Source organism: Watersipora subatra, chromosome 8 (genome assembly GCF_963576615.1).
Source record: "Watersipora subatra chromosome 8, tzWatSuba1.1, whole genome shotgun sequence".
NCBI classification, from domain to species: domain Eukaryota; kingdom Metazoa; phylum Bryozoa; class Gymnolaemata; order Cheilostomatida; family Watersiporidae; genus Watersipora; species Watersipora subatra.
This window is the reverse complement of record NC_088715.1, coordinates 32,769,203-32,791,938: the sequence shown is the minus strand read 5'-3', so window position 1 is coordinate 32,791,938 and position 22,736 is coordinate 32,769,203. Positions and strand designations below refer to the sequence as shown.

The following is a 22,736-nucleotide window of genomic DNA, read 5'->3' as shown; positions in this document are numbered from 1 at the left end:
CAGCAGTTTGAAAACCTTTACAGTTGTTTGCTTTGTTTTTAATTTAGTTGCCCTGCAAAAAACTTTTTTCTCATGAAATAAAGTTTTAAAGTTACAGTTGTTTAACAAAGTTTGAAAACCTTTCAGTTGTTTTTATGTTCAGCCTTAATTTCTTTCTCTCATGATAGGTAGTTTGTATGTTAGAATGGTAAATGTTTTTATATGTTAAATACAAATCAATTTTTTTCCAAAGACCATTTTATTACCCGGGCAACGCTGGGTAGCACAGCTAGTCACTTATAAACATATACATATGACTACTGACATCATTTATAGAGATGTCTGGGCATGTATATTATGGACATTTTAATCGTGATAAAGTTTGGCCCATTTTATTCTTGAAACATTCAGGCAGTATTGTCACATAAAAAAATCAAAAAATCTCAAATGATAGAGAAATATTGATACTTTCTTATGAAATATTTTAAAAAATGACATGGGTGACCCTTAAATATCTTACAAATCAATAAATCAGTGGTGCTAAAACATACTCTGCAGGTGAATGTTCAAAAGTTACACCTAAACAGATTTACCTGTCAGAGTTGTAGTAGGACTAGTCATCCAGCTTGATGACGGAGATGCTGTTGTGGTTGTAGTCGTCTTTAGAACAACTTCGCTTTTTTGAGAAATCTGATCATCTGTGGCATTACCAGAAACAGCTACGGTAATATTCTTATCTTTCCCGAGTTTGTCAATGTTTTCTTTCAAATGTTTATTGAGAACGTCTGCCAGGCTAAAACCAGCCAGACGTTTAACCCTTCTTACTGGTATGCGCAACCACTCTACGATACATCTGAAGTCTTCATTACTTTGGTTATCCGAGGAGCAACTGACGGATGTGATGTTATGAGTCTGGTTGGAGGTACCATAATACTGCTCTAGCTGTAACAAATATTTTGGAAATAGATTAGCATTAGAACTCACAAAAATACATTGTACTCTATGAGAATATCATAATTTACTTATCATACAAGCAGATGAAGAGCAAAGCAAGAAACTAGGGTAAACATTTATTAGGAATTCTAAATGAAACTTGAAACCACAAACTCATAAAGAGATGTCACACTCTATGAAATCTATGGAAAGGGTATGTTAGATAAGACTAAAAGCTAAAGAGTACTTTTGTTGACACTATATTTAATAAGAACTGCATAACTTGAAATTTCAATTTTAAACTGGCAATAAAATGCTCAAAGCTATTATGAGAGCTGTAATTAAATAAGTAGAATACATTATAGTCTATGAGAAAATCATAATTTATTTATCACACAGGCAGTTGAAGAATAAAACAAGAGACCAGAGTAAAAAGTTTTTGAGAATTTTTAATAAGAATTTGAACCACAAATTTAATAGGAAACACTCCATGAAATTGAGATGGAAGATATGATTAAAAACTAAGGAGTATTTTTGTTAGGACTATTTGATGTGAATTTTAAATTTATATTTTACAACTTGCATTAAGATGTTCAGTAATTGTTTTGATCACCGTATTAATAACAAGATTTTTGTCATAATATGAATATTTCTTTTAATTTTAATAAAAGGAGAAGAGAGATAAAGCTAAAAGTTAAAGAGTATTTTGGACTGTTTAATAAGAATTAGTAATCAAATTGGAGAAAAGCTTTAAAACTATGGGTTGACCTACATGTAGACATTAAAAATACGCACACTATGAGGTAGTCTACACAGAAAATGGTAAACTGATTTAACTGGAAAAATTAGCTCAAATTTATTGAAGAACACAAGAGGAAGGGCAATAAATGAAATGGTCAGTACAGAAAAACCGCTACAAATGAAATTATATTATTTCAAAACCTGCTAAAGCTGTAACTAGTAAAGATAAAAATGATGAAATATATTATTTGTGCAAGAGAACTACCTATTGGACAACTCTGTTTCAGGTTTAATTGTTTTAAAACTTCGAGTGAAATAGTTTGAAGCTGTATTGATTAGCATATTCTGTATTAACTTTTGTAGTAATTTACATGAAATTTATTGTTTGAAGATGTTTGTGATGCACACGTCTAAGTCTCGCTACTTCGCGGCTCACCTTTCACGATTTCAGTACTTTGCGTGTAAGAATGTTTATTAAACAATGACAAATAACAGAAAATTAATTTTAGAGAGCATTAAAAATTGAATAAATATAAAATGTATAAATCTCTCTAAAGACTTTGTTCTCATAACAAACACAGTTAATCATAAGTACGAATATTCAGTAGTTTATGGTAAATTTGGTAGTAATTTACATGATATTTGTTCTTTGAAAATGTTTGTGATACACAAGAAGTCTAGCCAAAACGAGCAGATTAAACAGCATCATTTGTAAGTTTTAACAAGGCGTCAACAAACAGACCTTGGTTAAAAGTATTATTTTCATTGTTTTACCTTAAAAAAATTATAAACCACCATAAATATATCTGACATATCTATATATATATCTACATGTATGATGTAGATGTAGAAAATATTTTTCGCCTAACTATAAAACATGATTCTTTATTGTCTTCACAATACTTTATTTTACAAATTACAAATTTACATTTCGGCTAGTATATATATGAGCCGTATGTATACTAGGCGAATGCCGGGCATCGCACAGGTATTAAAAACAGCTTATAAACAGCGACAGGCAATACACAAGCGACAGGCGTACCGCACAGCGTTTAATTGAACATGATGGCGGTCTATTTTTCAACACTTTTTCTGACAATGTATTTTCCAAATGGCTTGTCAGATTTCGGGAAGATAAATTTAGCCCTTTTACAGGCGTAGTGAATGTCGCTTATATTTTGCCCTCTTTTTCCGGCGGAGCGATATTAAACCTTTAGAATGCAATAAATCTGATGACTTACCTCCAAATTGTCAAAGATCTTTTAATAAATATGCAATGAGAAACCGAAAAATATTTCTACCAATTGATATCTATCGCTTGCAATTAACCTACAATGATATTGTAGCCGGTGTCTGGCTTTGCAATTTGCTCGAGCTTTTAATCTTCATTTCATTTTAAGTTTGAAGACAATTTTTATTTTGTATTTATATTTACTAATGTTGCATAAAAGCTCATTGCACTTATTGATATGTTTGCTACAGTTTGCAGCCAAAAATAGTTTTTTATGAGCAATCGAAAAGGAGTTACGAGCGTCGATCAATTGTAGGATCAGATTACCACAATGATGCTATCAATGAATATGCTATAAATCTGCAAACTCATAAATTATATAATGATAATCTATCAAATGCTACAAAGATATATTCATGACTAAGAGACATAAATGAGCCATACTTATGCTAAATGCACAAACAAAAATTTAACGTTTTTAAAACAAAAATATTTGTATCGTTTGCCTGGATAGCTGCGTTTTGATGGATGCATTCGATGGAACGAACATCTTCTAGTTGTCTAATAACTTCCACCTCAACCTTTCATTTGACCTCAACTCCCCGTTTGCACAGCATAACTAGTCAACATTACCATCAAGTCATCTTTTGGCAGAAAAAAACTTTTACTCGTTGGATTTAGCGCAAGTACAATGCCTAAAGGTTTGCTCGCTAAACGTAACCTTTGTACCATCGGAAATGCAAACCATTTTTATATACATGTACCGTAGATCGGGCTTACTTTGGCCAGCTGGGGTAACTTTGGCCACTTTATTTTTTTATTAAAATACAAATGTAATTAATTCAATTGATTAATTTTATATTTTCAATCCTTCTTTCATTGCATAACTATTATTATAATGATTATAACTTATTATCATAATGTTTACCTGTAATTATCTTTGTAAAATATGTTGTTACTATTAGCTTCTTACTTTCTGACATTTTGAGTGGCCAAAGTTGCCCTATGAACTGTCAACTTTGGCTTATTACTAAAACCTATGGATGGCCAAAGTTACCCCAAATGTGGGGTTACTTTGGCCACCCCTTTATTTCTTGTGTATTTCTGAATTGGATTATTATCTGAAGTTTTGAATAGGCAGTAACTGTAAGAAATAATAGTTTCTTTATTTACAAAATAAAACAATTACTCAAATACTATTTGTACTTCTTGACCATTGAAACTATCGCTCAAAAACGGCCAAAGTTACCCCGTTTTATGGTACTTTGAAGTATCAAAACCACGCCAAAGAGAAAACTACTACTAGCCTGAGACCGTTATTAATTATTTTTATGATGCTGCGTTCAAATCTTTACAAAACAATAAGCTAAAAGCTTTAGAGGGTGACAACGAGAGCGAGAGAATTAATTGTTATTAATGTAAACGATTCATTATTAATACAATTTTGTTGACACTTTTCTACTGAGCTTTTGATATTATGGGTTCGTAAATATCAAAGACTGTCAAAGTGGCATTAAAATAAAGGTGGCGTTCAGTAAGAGGTTTTAAGGTAGTTGCCTGCCACTTGCCATTAGCCTGGCGCAATGCCAATGACTAATTTGAGTAAGCTACTATATGTATGGCGAAAGCTACTAATAAAAGCCTTGAGAGCGAGCTTAAGGGACGGTGTGCATAACGCAGAGTGCTATTAATAATTTAAACTCGATAACGACTCGGATTGCCAATGAATCTATTACATCTTGTGTAGCTTAGTGGGTTAGGTTATTGCCTGGTGAATGGGAGGTTTCGAGGTCAAATCTACTGCAATGTTTCGATTTCGAGGACATATATACTGAAAGATAGATTTTTCACATGTAAATACTATTCACTATAGGATATATTGCACACACGCAGGCACGCATACACAATGTCTAAATTGAATCTCATACACCAGTAATATTACTGATGTATGAGATTCATTTTAGACATTTTATCTTAAGAGTGTGATACTGATAGAGTTAGAAGTTAGAATAGATATGAGTGTAGGGAGTATACATTATAGGATGAGACACACACACATACATGTATGTGTGTGTGTCTTATTACATCTTTTGTTTTATATTTTATGGAAGTTGAAGTTTTCTATGTTTTTCTAGTTTTTACTATTTTATAAATATATAATTCCTATTCAAATTTAAATTTTACTCAAATTGGTCCTGAGAAAAAGCGCATTTAAAAATAACAAGTTAAAAAATTTACCGTTTTGGCAACAGCCTGTCGATAAATCTCGAGGGCTTTCAAATTGTTGTCCTCCGTCATTAAGGGCACATTAATTGAGACTATAGACTGGAATATCGGAGCTGTTGTTGTTGTGATTACAGTAGATGTCGAAGTGGTTGTTGTTGGTGGTGCTAAAAGATAACAAAGCGATGTTTATCGGTAAGTAATATAAACACAAAACATATGTTTGTTTATAGATTTTAGAGTAAGTAATTAGATGTGGTAATCATTTTCTCATTTGCAATTCATCTTTCATGGTTTCAGTACATATTGGAGTAAAAAAGCCGTTAAAAATGAACAATAACTAATGATAAAAATACATGAATCTTTCTCATACTCTGGCCCAGTGAGATCCCAGTTAATCACAAGCCCAAACATTTTGACCAGATTAAGTTCAAACTATGTACGTACTGTATAAGTGCTGTATTCTGTGGCTTAAAATACCAGAACTGAAATTAAAAGACAAGTTTAAAATCTATCAAGAAAAATTCTATTGTCTTATTAGATATGAAACTCCTGCAGCCAATACAATAAGTTTAAACAGAAATCTAAGCGTTAAAATATGCTAAATTATGATTCATGCATGAAATTTAAAAACTTTGTTTCTATTTTAGAGATTGTCACATATCGCGAGGTCAGCAGACCGGATTAAACACTGAACGAGAATGACTACTGTAACAACTACTAAGGCAAAGCTCTTTAAGACCTCTACTAGAACTGACTTGGCTACTCACCACATCATCTACATCTAATGTTTTTTATTGCTTTACTGATCACAGCATCCTCTCCTCAATGACGCTGCTCTAGTATATATATATACAATAGTTGAATGCCAGGCACTGCCCGGGTAATAAAAAAGTATTTGGACAGTAAATTTATTTTTATTCAATATATACAACATTTACCATTCCAACTTTTAAACTTCATATCACAAGAATAGTGTTTTTAGTGCAGTTTAAATGAATTAAGAGAAAAAATAAAACAACTGTAAGGTTTTCAAACTTTTTTAAACAACTATAACTTTTAAATTTCAATATCAAAATAGTTTTTTTATGACAAATCTAGTATGTGATGCCCTAAGTAAACATCTACCATATTTCTATGACTAAATACTCCAACCTTGCCAAATATGTAGCCTATTGTTGTCTTACCATTGCATATCAATAAACCATCTCCGGTGAAACCCTGAGGACACCTGCATATGAAACTTCCATTAGTATTCTCACAAGTAGCGTTGTATCCTCTGCAAACTGTAGGGTCTTCCAAACATTCGTCAATGTCTGTAATAAAAAGTTTCATAAACATTAATACCCAGTGCCCGTTTGTCCGTCCGAGGTCATACTTTGAGCATTGAGAAAATTATTGCCTTACACAGGAATTGTACTTAGGTTCTCCTAATTACAATCCTGTTGTCTGAGCACTACATCACTTGGCTGCCTTGTATCATCACAAATTAATTATGCATATCCTGATTATTGATTACTATCTCTCATGGTGCCCGTAACTTTGAGGCTATGTGCCAATAATAACTAGTAATGCTAATAATAGCAAAAATGTAACAAAAACATTTGTAATAAGCATGCTAGGTATTCCTCATACAGAAATTGCAGTTTTCATCAATCTGTCTGTCCGATGTCAAATGTAGAGTGTAAGGCAGACTTGCTCCCAGGTACTATGATTTACAGTCCTGGGCTCTAAGCTCTACACCATTTGTCTGGCTTGTACATTTACCAACTATTATCCTGATTACCAATTTTGATCTCTCATGGTGCACGTGGCTGTCGAGCGTACTAGTAATAATAACAAGAAATGAACAAGAAAAATCAAATAAGAAGGTTAGATAATACTGTTAAAGGTAACCATTAAAATACGGACTGTCATATAATTGTATATTGATCTGGTAACAGAGCATCAAACTCTCAACTTACACAATAATACAACAAGTGCTGACTAGCTGTTAACTTTATAAGATTTGACTTGTTCTCTAAAATCATAGTTTTGAGATTTTAAGCTAAAATAGAATTTTCAACTAGCAACTGACAGAAAATACTATTTTACTATTTTAACTGTAGTATTAGATATTTTCACTACTCAGATTGTTCACTGTATCCCTTTGCTTGAATATCAGTTGTTTTGTACTCATGCTATTGATCAAAGTGTTTCACCTGTGTGATATTTCTCAGACTAGTTTTTAGTGAGTACAGTATTTGGAATAGCAAAAAGTTAATACATCTACTTGCACCAGTATGAGCTAATTTAGTCTGGCTACTCGCAGTATAATCTGAATACATAATAAAGTATCTCACAAACTCAAAGCAAACAATTGATATATTATCTCTTTCGCTATCGATATGATTTGTTACCGGGACATAATTAAAAGTTCAGTAAAACCCAATATTTGAAAAGGGCGTGTATGAAATGTCATAACTTTCGAACTACATCTCAAACAAATTTTGATACCAAATTAATCATCATCAAACTTTACATCAGCTGATGCCATGAAAAATACCACAAACGTGTTTGTGGTAAGTTTGTTGTGTAAGTTTAACACTGAAGGTGCGCGTGCGGTGAGTATAAGCACGATAAGAAAAATAATACAAAAATATTATTAAAACTATATGTTATATAGTGACTAATTAATTATATATATATATATATAATTAATTACATATAAATATTCTTGAATATATAAAAACTCAAGACTAGTTTTTAATGAGTACAGTATTTCAATGAGCCAAAAGTTAATAGATGTACTAACAACATACAAGAGCAAGTTCTGACTGGCTACTTACAATATAACCTGAACGCTTAATAAAGTATCCAACAATCAATGTATAAACTCGTTCGCTACTGAACTGTTTATTTTTGCCGGGACATAATTACGTATTCGCTAAATCCTAATATTTGAAAAGGGCGCATGCGAAGTGTCATAACTTTCCAACTACGTGTCAAACAGTTTTTCATACCGAATTAATCAGAATAGAAATTTTCATCAGCTGATGCCATAAAAGCACCATAAATGTGTTGCAGTACGCGCTCGGACACTTTTTTTTGCATTTTTCACTACGACTGCGATTATGTCAGGGTCGGATAATTTATCAATATTATTACAACTGACGGCATTATTATTATTATTACTACTGCTAAAGATAAAAATATTCACTTCCTGTAGTGATATTGTTCAATAAAAGTCACAAAAAATCCATAGATCTAAAATCAAAGAAACCTTAGCAGCTGTAAAGTGTCTGACAGCACTCGCCATCACTAAACAGAAATTGCAATAGAAAATAAAGTTTTTTGCAAAATGAAACTGCACTCAGGATAGGCTGTAAGCATTATTTATATTGGCTAAATCCATGCGAATAATTGTTTCATTTTGTTTAAGTACAGGTATTTCTTTCAATTACAGGTTCGCTACACTAATTAATCAACCTATCACTAATCATAAAATGATTTCCAAGAAGCCTTCGCTATATGCAAATGCTATACCAAGCCACACTATGTGGCTCATGGCACACAAAGTTGAACAAAAACTAACGAATTGATTATTGGCCTCAGTAGCACTGATAATCGATGGTAACCTTACCTGTACAGCTTGTCACTCCATCTCCAGTGAACCCGGGAGGACATGCACATGTAAAGTTACCATCAGTGTTGGTGCAAGTTGCATTCTTTCCTGTACACGGTGAACTTGACTGTTTACACTCATCAATATCTACAATTAGTTTGTATATTTCAATATAGCGTTTTTTCAGTATGATAGTTGCTCATTTAATTACGTGTGGTATCAGTTTACAGATTATATGAACTAGCATCACAAGAGAGAAATTATGCCATTTTTGCCAATTAACGATATAGGCAAGAATAGTTAAAACACCTTCCAGTGTGAGTATTATAAAACTTGGTAAAAGCTTTCTAAGTATTGCAAAATACATTGTCATGTATTATCAGCTCAGCTAACCATCAAAAATTAAAAATGAAGGTGCTGAAAAATGATACTTATAGCGATTGGAGTGCGTGGGACAATATCAAGCAACCTTGTCTTATATCTTACTGAGGTCTGTGCTTAAATGTTTTCAATAAACAATTCAGAAGAGCGCGCTACTAGAGACTACACAGGTTTCAAGAAATACTCTTCAACAAAAAATAATTCTATGGCTTCAAGCTAAGATCCAGGCTTACTTGCTAGCAACCGCACGGTTGGGAAGACAGTTTTTATAACAATAGTAATAACAGTAATGATGATAATAATAATAATAATAATAGTGCTCGTGCACTTGTAATACTAGTAATACTCACCTCTGCAACCAAAAGCATCATCTTGTTTATATCCTTCAAGACACTCGCATGTGTAGCTACCTTCAGTGTCAACACATTGTGAACCAACTCCTCCACAAAGACGCTTTTTATTCAGGCATTCATTAATATCTGAAAAAGAAACGGTGAGAAATTCGATTGAAGAAACAAAAAACGTGTTGCATTGCAAAACCAGAATTCAGACATCAGCCAAAATATTACTTGAGTGTGTTAGCTTTTGAAGTTGTTATTTAAATGTTAAAACCAAATAATCCTTTTATACTAGTTGATAATTGATTATATTTGCCTAAAAATTGCATCCTTCATAGCAAACCAGGTTGCTATTTCATAACACCAACATGCTAAACCAATCATTAGATTTTCAGGTTATAAACTCTCTGTTACTATGACCTACGAGGATTTATAGCAAAATTTGATTTATCAGTTTGTTTCGTATGTGCTATATCAGCCATTTTACGTTTCAGGTTATAAACTCTCTAGTATCACAACCTAAATTTCACTATCCGGATTCTTTGTCAATTTCTTGTATCAATATATGTACATATATGTATATGTACATATATATACATGTATATATGTATATATATACATGTATATATATATGTATATATATATATATACATACATGTACATATACATGTACATATACATGTACATATACATATATACATGTACATATATATATGTACATATATATATATATATATACATGTATGTGCATACATATATGTACATGTATATATATATATATATATATATATATACATGTACATATATGTATGTACATACATGTATATATGTATATATGTATATATGTATATATATATATATATATATATATATATATATATATATAGCAGTACCCAATGACTACAGTACCCAATGACTACAATATAGCCAGCAAAGAAAAAGAAAAGGTAGAGAAATATCTCCCTCTTGGAGAAGAAATTGAAAAATGCTGGTATGTAAGAACAACTGAAATCCCAGTAGTCATTGGGGCACTGGGCGCAATAACACCGGCGCATAAAATGTGGCTTGCCCAAATACCAACAGCAATCAACTCAGGTGAGTTGCAGAAAAGTGCGCTATTGGGAACAGCTAAGATCTTGAGGTGAGTGCTCAAACTCCCAGGTCTCTGGTAGGAGACCCAAGTTAGAGCAGAGTTTACCACCCATATGGGGTATCCAGGGTGAGGAAACAATTTATATATATATATATATAAATTTATATATATATATATATATAAATGTATATATGTATAAATATATATGTGGCCTGACCACATATATATTTGGTCAAGCCTACTGCTAACAGCACTCTACGCTCTAAAACTAAGTGTTATAACTAACTACAGCGTTGGAATAGGTGAATGTTACTTATCTTTTTTCCATATTGGCGTTTTTCTTTGGGGTCACGACAGGTCTGTTTCGTGACCTTGTCGAAACAGACCCCAAAGACCAAAGTCGTGACCCCAAAGAAAAACACCAATCTGGAAGAAAGGTAAGTAAAATGAACTTATTCCAACCTCTAGTTAGTTATATATAAATTATATAATTTATATATAATATATATACATGTATAATATATATAGACAGCTACCATAGTAGGGCAAGGTGGCCATGTGGCACAGTAGTTGATGCACCTGTCTGCAGAAGAAGGTGTTTCCGAGTTCAATTCTACTGCGAAGTAGTTTTTTCATTCATATTCATAGTTGCTATAAACATATTGCTATAGTTGCTGGACTATTTTAGTTGCTATAACAGACTGGACATATGACAGATCAATAACGAAAACAATGAGAATTATGTTTATAGATAATATATAATATAATATATATATATATATAATATATATATATAATATAATATATATATTATATATATATTTAATTATATATTATCTATATATTATCTATATATTATTATTAATTTATTTGCTCTATATATAGCTTATTAATATATTTGCTCTATATATATAATATTATATATATATATATATAATATAATATATATATTATATATATATTTAATTATATATTATCTATATATTATCTATATATTATTATTAATTTATTTGCTCTAACTTGCCATACTAACAACCCAACATCGAGAACTATATATATATAGATATATATAATATATATATATTATATTATATGCTACCATCAATGTGCACTACACTCCTCTCAAACTAACTCCATCTTTAAACATGCAAAAACTACAATTTGATTTTGATTTTGTCCACATTCATCATTTATTCTGATGAAGTCTTTAGCAAAGTAGTCTCTATACCTAACAAAGGTTTTAGCAAAGGTTGTTGTCTGTTTGTAACATATCAACATGATAACTGATATTGTGTATTTTACTTACTACTACAATTGTAGCCGTCACCGGTGTACCCAGGATTGCAGGTACACTTTAGACCAAGCGTCAAAGAAGAAGAAAGCGTCGAGTCAAAGACACACTTTCCATCTAAGGAACAGCGGTGTGTATCATCAGGGCAGACAACTCTCGCATCTACAAAATATCTATATTTTGTACATCTCTAGTCTAAAGGTTATAAGAGTATAGGTTCTCCAACATTGTAGAGAAAGGGTAAATTATTTTATTAGATGTTGGATATGTCTTGTGTGAGTTATATGCAGACCAGCAAAACTCTATTAAACTGGTTGTGCTTAATATAATACTGCTAAGCTGAGAAATAGACCTCAGAGGTACAATCCTTACTATTTTGTATAGAACCAACATATAGCTAATGTTCCCTGTAATAAAAAATGAAACAATATTTCCCTTCGTCATCCAATTACCTTTTATACTTACAAACTTGACTGATAAATTGGCTCTCCGAAACAATTGGCTCTCTGCTTTCTAAGGTGAGTGCTAGTAAATGGTAGTAGTTAAAACTGACTAATATAATATATTCAACATTTATCTTACAAATGAACTTAAAAAAACTTTTAATATATTTTATCAGAAAATATATTCTATCATTTGCGATTGTTTTTGATAGGTGAGGTGATCTGACTGCCAGGATGTATCAAGATTAAAATTTACTAAACTTGACCGAGGTTGGAATGCTCAACTTACGCAAAAGTACAAGTTACACAATTACAAATTACAAAGAGACTGACAGAACAGAGACTAGTTACTTTGCAGCATGAGCACAATAGCCGATGTCAACTATAGCAGCTAGTGACGTCATTTTGAACTTATTTTTCTTCTAACCATTTTAACTACGATCAAGTTTTGCCGGTTGTAATCTTGGATCATCCTGGCAGTCAGATCACCTCAAACATAAAAAAATCCCAAAGGATAGACCAAAAATGATTATATCAAAATCTACTAAAATTTGTTATGAGTTCTTCCTTAGCACAACAGATAGAGTTTAAATATCTACTTTAGTTTAAGGTTTACGGTGCCTTTAGAGCTTTTTGTTTATGAGTAAAACAATTTCATTGGCCTAAATATTATCTAACCTCATCAGCTGCTAAAAAACAAGAATCTAGTCTACCAATCAAAAGCATAAATATATCTTTGAAGGTGATAGCTCACCAATCACAAACATTGATATATCATGAGAGCTAGTTCACCGATCACAATTATTGACCATCATAGTAGAAGCTAGTCCACCCATGACAAACATGGGTATATTACGCAATAAGCTAGTTCATCAATCACAAGTGTTAATACATGTATATATTGCAGCAGAAGCTAGTTCACCAACCAAAAATAAAGAGAAAAAGCAAAGAACAATTTGATCCATCTATGAATACAAGAACAATTTGATCCATCTATGAATACAAGAACAATTTGATCCATCTATGAATACAAGAACAATTTGATCCATCTATGAATACAAGAACAATTTGATCCATCTATGAATACAAGAACAATTTGATCCATCTATGAATACAAGAACAATTTGATCCATCTATGAATACAAGAACAATTTGATCCATCTATGAATACAAGAACAATTTGATCCATCTATGAATACAAGAACAAATTGATCCATCTATGAATACAAGAACAAATTGATCCATCTATGAATACAAGAACAAATTGATCCATCTATGAATACAAGAACAATTTGATCCATCTATGAATACAAGAACAAATTGATCCATCTATGAATACAAGAACAAATTGATCCATCTATGAATACAAGAACAATTTGATCCATCTATGAATACAAGAACAATTTGATCCATCTATGAATACAAGAACAATTTGATCCATCTATGAATACAAGAACAATTTGATCCATCTATGAATACAAGAACAAATTGATCCATCTATGAATACAAGAACAATTTGAAGTTTTTTTTATCAGAAATACTGTGGTGGACGGTGGGTCAGTAAACACACTGACGACTAACTCACCTCGGACCAGCGCAGCCCAACAACCGACCTGAGACTGACTCAAAAAATGATGCGGAGCCAAAGCCCTTGATAAATTATATAAAGACCAGGCAAAGACAACGATACTCAGAGTTGTTTTGCACTATTCTGCTAATGCATGCTCTCTACTATACTTCAAGTGAAGCAAAATATATGCCGATTTGAAACATACTGCTTGTTTCTGCTAGGTTTGGCGCAGAGCTAGTGAAGCTAGCACTTTTCCTATAGCGAGAAACAAAAAAAGAGGTGTCAAATAGGACTGAGATAAAATACAAAATGTTTACTATAATAAGATCCGTGGCCATCCATTTGTCTGACGCCACACGAAAAGCATCAAGAAAAATAATACCTCACATGGGAATCGAACCCAGGATGACTGACTCCAAGATAAGAAAACTACCAATAAACCACTCAGCCACCTCAACACCTCAGTATGTGATTATTATACTGATTCAATGCTGAATTGAATAAACCATAGTAATAATGACATACTGAGCACTCTTGCTGAGCCCTCACAGAGCACAGACTGACAAGTGTACTATAGTACTAGTAATAATAATAAACAGGTTAATGAAAATATAATAAAAATATAATAGAAACACTCTATTCCAACACAATTATTTAGTCCAAGTTCATACAAACCTTCGCATTCTGCCCCTTTATGACTGATGTAGCCTCTGGGACAATGACACATAAAGTCTCCTTCAAGATTCTCACATGTTGAGTTGGCCACTTTGCACGGAGAGCTCAAGCACTCGTCTGTGTCTGTTTACAAAATATACTTTCATTAATAGTTGAAACCCTGAGAAGTGTAATTAAGATAAACACTGCAAATCTGCAAGAGAGTCTTTACTATATTAAAAGTCATGTTCTTACATCTGTCTGTTTGTCCAATGCCATGCTTAGAGGTTAAGAAAAAAGATTGCTTTTAAAAGGACTCGAACTCATGACATTCACCTTGGTAGAATAAAGGTTTGGCCATACATGACGATTTTTTCATGGGTTCTGGCCGAAATCAGGAAATGAACAAAAAACACAGAGTTATTCGGTCGAAATTCACAGAATTCTCAGAGCTGCGCATGCACACCGAAATCGTCAACGAAATGCATTTAATTGGTTGAACAAATTGTTAGCGATTGCGATTTCAACAGCTTTTGCAATTGGTATAGTCCAAGAGACGTATTACGACACACAATAAAAGTACCAGCGCAATTCAACATAGTACATACGATGCAATAATGCCTTAATTGTGCTATTGTTGGTTCTTTATCGTTCGGACAGATCGTACAAAACATATCGTTTCTTTTTTAATAATGGCAAAGGTTTATTCTTAACAGCAAAAGTTCCGTTGTAAAAAGATTTGCCATATATAGCGCAATCAAGTCAGTTGCATCATATTTACTATGTTAAATCGCGTAATTTTTTTGCGTGTCGCGTTATAAGTCTTGGACTACATAAATTGCAAAAGCTGCTAGAATTGTGCTCACTATCTGATGCCTGTCAGAATAATTTTGTAGTTAATTATTACAACTGTCACCACACAGTGGACTGCTAGAGGACATGTTTTAATAACATTACTAACCCTCATCCTCGTATAAATGTCTAGTTAGAGAATAATTCTGGTTCCCTAATAGAGAATCTTAATTCCGACTATCATTAAAGCAACTCGCACAAACTTTCAGTATATTTATTAGAAAGTATCAGTATTTTTCAATCATTTGCGATAGTTTTTTTGTGTTTGAAGTCATCTGACTTCCATGAGGTTTTGAGATTAACATCGGCAAGAGCTTGATCAGGGCTAAAATTTTGAGGTCAAACGAAATTGTGATTATGACATCTATAGTTACCAAGAGACAGACAGAAAAGAGGCATGTAACACTGCAACTAGAATGGAATGCCCGGGTATTAACCATAGCAACTATTGATTTCATTTCTCTCCAACTTTTCTTCTGAACGTTTTGACGGTGATCAAGTTTTGTCAATTTTAATTTTGAAGCACCCTGGCAGTAGATCATTTCAAACATCAACACTGATTGCTAATGATATAAAAATACTGTTACCTTCTGATAAAATCTACTAAAATGTTGTGTAAGTTTATCTTTAAACCCTCTGATGCCCAAGATGTCTTCCATTTTTAATCAGATAACTTATAGGTGGACTTTTAGATGGCTGGTATTCAAAAATCAGATCAAGACTTGAAACCAAATATTTTTAGCGAACTCGTAGAAGACCTGAAAGAAACACGTGGTAAGTTTGCAGGAAAACAACAAAAATTGTAGAAACATAGTATTTATGCAGACTAACAATATGTACTGTGACATTATGGGATTATTTATAGATATTTAAAAGCATTAAATAAATCTAAAAGTTATATAAAAAAACATCAACTATGTTAAAATTCGAAGCAAACGATTCTTTTCAGTTAATGTTCTGCATCTTGTACTATTGTTATTGCTTTAGTTATTGTTATTGTTTCCTTAAACTATCAACTGAGATAACTATACAAATAAAATTATACACATAAAATACTATGTAAAAATACGCATGTTGTAAAACTGTTTTGAATGAAATATAACAGGTCGTACTATTGCTCACATTGACACTGATCAGCTGATCAAAATAGCATTAACATCATCAGCACTATCAGAGTTAACAAATAGAACATAAGTGTTAAAATATTAAATTTAAAAACCAATTAGTTTGTTCAGGTGATTTTGCCTCATTATCCACATTGGCACTGATCAGCTGGGGCTAATACACATGGGAAGAAAGTTGCCTCACCTTTGCATCTGAACTCTCCATCCTTCTCAAACCCCTTTCTACACTTGCACTCGTAACTACCTGGTGTGTTCACACATGACACATTAGTTCCTTGACATGGTTGGTTTTTTACCGAGCATTCATCAATGTCTGGAGAAAAAGAATGACACGCAGTGCATTAAACATTTACAAAGTAATAGAAGTGCACTTACATAAAAAAATTGCTTATGTTGCAGAAAATATGATGTGTTTCTGACTACAAACTCACAATCTAAAGTTCCCAATTGCGTAGGTGAGCGTTGGAGTCTATTTCACCTGCTATTCACATTTCACTATGTCATTATCTTGTCAGACTGACTTTGATTTTCCACTAACAATTTATAAGTGTAAATTCCAAGGGGAATAAAAAGCTTTAGCTCCAATGGGTCTCGTTTCTTTGCCGCCTTTGAGAACATTGATTTTTTTCAAGTGTGAATCTAAGGCTAAGAATTAGAAGTTATATAGTAAATATATACAATTTAACTCAACTCACAACTAGCAGTTGATAAGAAATAATGAACAATAATAGTTAATAACAATAATAATGAGTTATCGAATTTGTGATTCACGAAAACTGAAAGTAGACATTACCTGTACAGTTGATTCCATTTCCAGTAAATCCTTCCTTACATTTACAGTGGAAGCTAAATCTCCCATTATCGTTAGAGATAGCGCATTGAGCATTCACAGAGCAGTTAACTTTGTCACACTTTATGCGTTCTATAAGTGAAAGACAGCATTTCATAGAGCTAATTCTCCGACAGTTATAGAAGACCACCAGAACACAAACAAAGTTAATAGTGAAATGATAATTCAAGAGTTAACTTCCACTCAACAACATGAGATTCATAAGGAGCAAGATGAATCTATTAGAAGATAACAGAAATGGTTTAGTGTTGTATCAGTTATTATTTAAGAATTAAAATACATTAGTTCATAGACAGGCAATCAGTTATAAATGACCACTAGAACATTATAAAATTCACATTTTATGCCTTCAAAACAAGAAATGTTGTGAATTAAGTTGATCATAGACAATTAAAAATAGACATTGTTACATGCACTCGTAAAATAATGAGTGACTGAGTCAGAATTTAGGAGTTGTCTTCCATTCACCCGATAGTATACCTATTAGGGATCTACAAAGTGAATCAACTTTTCATTCTGAGCATTTTCAGATTTCGGATAACAAGAAAACAGATTCGTAATCAATACATTTACAGTCATACACCATATGACCTGATCCAGCAATATTTGTCCATTTAGTCACTTTTGGTATTTTAAGTAAAAAGATTCTACTATTTAAATTACTGTAAAGATTGTCCAGGTTTCAATGTTAAAATACAAAAAGATTTACTAAAATTGTCAAAAAACACAGCCCTGTCAAACTGAAAGGAAAATAAGATGCTGAAACCAATCATTGCAGTCCTATGGCAGCACGTGAATTGGCTTATATTCACCCATGATGCATCAGTAGTATACAGGAAGTGGCAGACATGCATTTGATAGCTAAAAATAATAGTATTTAATGGCCGATCATAAATAAATTGAGGAGCTGGAAATGTGCCAACATAGACCAACTTGGTACATAAAGCTTGGAGATAAGTAAAAATTATTAAAATTCCTAAAATTCTACTACAGTCGGCCATCACTTAATTAATCGGACCATGAATTGTAATTTCCGTTGCTGTTACTACTGTTATTGATATTACACCCTATTTTATATATAACCATAATCTACTCTCACATATATAGTGTATGTGCATATTGTACCATATTGTAGTCTAGTAGTTTGTGTGTGGGACTATAGAGGTTGTTTAATGTATAGTACTCAGTTCTCATTGTTCAGACTTTTTTCAAAGTCTAAACTTTTTAAATGTCCGTACATTTTCCAGTCTGTATTAATTAGAAGAAATGAGAGCTGTTCGTATAGTAAAGACAGACATTATTCACAAACACAAATTACATTTTACAACATTCAGATATAAAACTGGCAACCCATGGTTTTACAACGACTGTTGCTAACTAACATTTTGTTTAGAAGCATTCTCCGAGTAGTAACTTTTCGTTGACCCAAAAGTTTGGGTTTTGATCAGCTTTCGAACAAGCTTTGTTGGATGTCACACAGTAGATGTGGTGACACCCCGAGTTCTTATATGCGACCCCTTGTGCGGGTCTATCAAGAGAAGATTCAAACTTTTCATTAGACGTTGTCTTTATTGAATTGTGAATAACGAATATATCCAGCTAGCAGTATGTCAGTCCTTATATACTAAAACATTATTCCGGTAATTTCTAGAAAAACAGCATTATTAGTCAGTTGCTAAAAATAGAATATTGCGTAATAACTAAGTAAGTGAACTGTGTTATTAAAGAAATAGTATGACTCAACCATGGATTGTGCAATACTACATCAGCTATTTAACTATTGCGCAACATGCATGTACAAAGTTAGCAGTCTGATGCAGATTATATTGACATTGGACCATCATCATATGCCTAGCATCACGATGTCGACCGAATTGTGCTTTTCAAGGAATATAATTTTTATACAATATGAGTAATTAGTGGGTCAGGATCAAGAAATAAAAGTTCTCCAGATCGCTCGAACCCTCAAAAAAGAGAAATGTTTCACAAAACCACTTTTCAATGCAGACACCTTTTTAGGGCAAATTTTCTCTAAAAAGGTGATGTAATGCACGTAAAATGTCTGCAGTGAAAAGACCGCATTTGTATTTCAACGGGCTAAAATTTGGTACTTTTAAAAAGGGAAAGAATAGTGATTGCACATTTAGTGTACTCACTGTTATAATACTTCTTTTCCTTAGTAACACACAATATGATAAAGCATTATTATTAAAACTGTAATAAAACTTTAATAAAGTAGTAATAGGGTATTATTATTAAAAATATTAAATAATTTTTCTTATTATTTAAGGTTAATTCAATATAATTTTATTTATAATAAACAAACAATAATAGTATTTATTATCATTAATAATAATAAAATTATATTAATAATAATTAGTATAATAATATTAGATGATTGTTAATAATGCTGTAATATCATTAATAACATTATGTAATATTATTACACAATAACATAAATATTATATTACTTATAATATCATAAACAATATAATACTATTAATAGTATTATATTATACTATAATATATTACTTAAAATATTAATATGTATTATTAATTGCTGGCTATTAATCGTTACTAAATGCGATAGAACACCTTATATGTGATATCGACACACCCTAAATGGATGTGCCCTTTAAAAGGTCCCTCATGACAAATTGTTAAAGGTTGACTTGCAAGAAAATTCACATTACAGTTACTTGGTATCAAAAAATTCACCATGGCTTACTCTGCTGTGTTGTAGGTGTAAATTATGTGGAAATGTGATTACAAGCTTATAAAAGCTTAAAAACCCACAGTTAATTGCCACCATTACGAAACCGCCGTAGATTGAAATCAGTTTATCCATCTGACGTAGTCATTACATTTGGTGGTTGTTTTGTCGTGATCTCACGTAAATTGAAAGGCCAATAAAAGACGCAATATAAAACTTCTCGTAGCATTAGTTTATGACAAACACTTCGGGTTTTACCGAAGACCTTGTATCAAATATAGATGCTCGCTACTTTACAGTTTGTTTAGGCTTGGTCTAATCGTCAAGTCGTAATCTGATCATGTGACCCATACTTCGCGAAAAATTTCCGCAGCATTTTTCGACTATCACAGATGACCAACAGGCTCGTCATGTCTATCAGAGAATGATATGTACTCCTTCGAGCTAAAGTCAAAAAATTCAACGAATTTTCACGATAGGTTATAAGATATCAGTGCTGAAAGTGACAGCATTATAATGGCGATGAAATATACGCGTAAGAACAATAGACATGGTTTTATTGAATTCGCGAAGTATATTTGTAAAAACATTTCGACGAATGAAGTTGCGTGAAAGTGTAAACAGAAGCTATCTTGTACAACTACGTCCTATTTGAGCCATTTTGGAAAGACATCCTAATCTACGGCGGTCTCGTGATAGCGACAATTAACTGTTCGTTATTGAGCTTTTAAGAGCTTGTAATCATATTCCCATATATTTTGCACCTACAACCTAGCAGAGTAAGACAGTGAATCTTTTGATACCAAAAAACTGTAATGTAAATTTTGTTGCAAGTCAATTTCTAAGCAAGCAGATTCTATTAAAAAGTACAGTTGTTTTGCATCCTTGGAAATTTTGTTTGCTGTATTAAGTGATTTAGTGTATTTAGCGGTATCATGTGATCTGACTGCCAGGATGTTTTAAGATTAAAATCGGCAATACATCATCATGGTTCACAAGCTTCAACAAAAGTGACGTCAATAGACATATTTTCTGCTTGACTTTCTTGCCATGAAAATCAAACAGGAAGTACATTTCATACAGATCGCATTGCTATGCATCTTTATTTACACATAAATATTTTATTTTCATTGCTTATGATTGTTAGAATAAAACTTTATTATATAATTAATATAATATATAATAACAATTATATATAATAATATAGCCTCAGCTTATATTGCGATTCATATTAGAATTTGCCCCAATGCTTTTCTCAAAATGGGGTGTAAACATATAAGTGCCTGATGCCAATGAGACTGTATATTTATCACTTATAAACATATACATATGACTACTGGCATCGTTTTTAGAGAAGTCTGGGCACTGTTTTTTCTGGGCATTTTAACTGGGATCAAATTTGGCCAATTTTAATCTTGAAACATCCTGGCAATTAGAACAACTCAAATATCAAAAGATCCTAATTAATAGAGAAATAAGTATATTTTTGTATAAAATATTTAAAAAAATGACACAAGTGACAACTTACAAATCAACTTCATAATTTTTTGTTACTAGGTTGGGAGGCATATTTAACCCTTTCACTGCCGTAGACGCATAAATGCGTTTTCGTGGGACGACTGCCGTAGACGCATTATTGCGATATTCCCTGCAATTGCGTAGTTACCTCATTTTATTATTCGTTGACACCATAACCCACGGTCTTTAGGACTTTTATGAAATTGACAGTGTTGTCCGAATGTTTGTCTATAAAATTAGCTTAAAGTAACGAAGCAATTTTAAACTTTTGTTAGAGAATTTCTAATTTAATAACGAACATTTTTTGTGTGAGTTCATTAATAAACGCGCGCGAGTCAGAAAACAGGTAATTAGTAATGTTGATGACATTATAGCCATTTCAGATTCATATTTTCGTGATTATACAGATAATTAAAGCAGCAGCACTGTCTCTGAGAGTGTTAAAAGTAATAATTTTGTAAGAATCAGAAACATGGAAAATCGTTTTAGCTTTGCATCGAACATAGCATCACACAGCTTTATCATCGCACAAGGTATAGATCCATTGAATTTTTGCATAGCAATGATGGCTAATATGTTAGCAAATTAAAATATGTAACAAAATTGTTCTAAATAGAGGTTGAAATTGGAAAAAATACTGTTTATATATCATGAAGCTATATCGGCAATTTTCGGTAAAATGGCTGGCACTTAGCAGATAACCAAATTTGTACATGCTCGGCAGTGAAAGGGTTAAACAAGAGTGCTAGAACATACTCTGCAGGTGAAAGTTTAAAATGTACACTAAAACAGACTTACCTGTCGGAGTTGTAGTAGGACTAGTGACCAAGCTTGTTGATGGAGTTACTGTTGTTGAAGGTGTTGTTGTTATTGTTGCTGTTGTTGTAGTCGTCCTTTCAACAATTTTATGTGTTTGAGAAATCTGATCATTCGTTAATGTGACATTACCAGAAACATTTACTGTAACATTTTTAGCATGCGCGAGTTTGTCAATATTGTCTTTCAAATTTTGATTGAGAAGGTCTGCCAGATTAAGACCAGCCAGACGTTTAACCCTTTTTACTGGTATGTTCATCCACTCTACGTTACAGCTGAAGTGTTCATTACTCTGGTTAACCGAAGAGCAACTGACAGATGTGATGTTATGGGTGTGGTTGGAGGTACCATAATACTGCTCTAGCTGTAACAAATATTAAGA

The 22,736-nt window shown here is 32.4% G+C and overlaps 1 protein-coding gene across 1 annotated transcript in view; it reads right to left on the bottom strand.

Moving 5' to 3' along the window:
- Window positions 1–558: 558 nt before the first annotated feature.
- LOC137402469 (fibrillin-2-like) overlaps window positions 559–22,736 on the bottom strand; it is a 91,843-nt gene continuing 69,665 nt past the window's right edge. The window contains exons 47-54 of the mRNA XM_068088969.1: window positions 22,337–22,718; window positions 16,642–16,770; window positions 14,503–14,625; window positions 9,443–9,571; window positions 8,730–8,858; window positions 6,295–6,423; window positions 5,123–5,274; window positions 559–921 (exon numbers count right to left, since the gene is read on the bottom strand). Coding sequence (XP_067945070.1) covers window positions 559–921; window positions 5,123–5,274; window positions 6,295–6,423; window positions 8,730–8,858; window positions 9,443–9,571; window positions 14,503–14,625; window positions 16,642–16,770; window positions 22,337–22,718 — 1,536 coding nt within the window. The remainder of the gene's footprint in view (window positions 922–5,122; window positions 5,275–6,294; window positions 6,424–8,729; window positions 8,859–9,442; window positions 9,572–14,502; window positions 14,626–16,641; window positions 16,771–22,336; window positions 22,719–22,736) is intronic.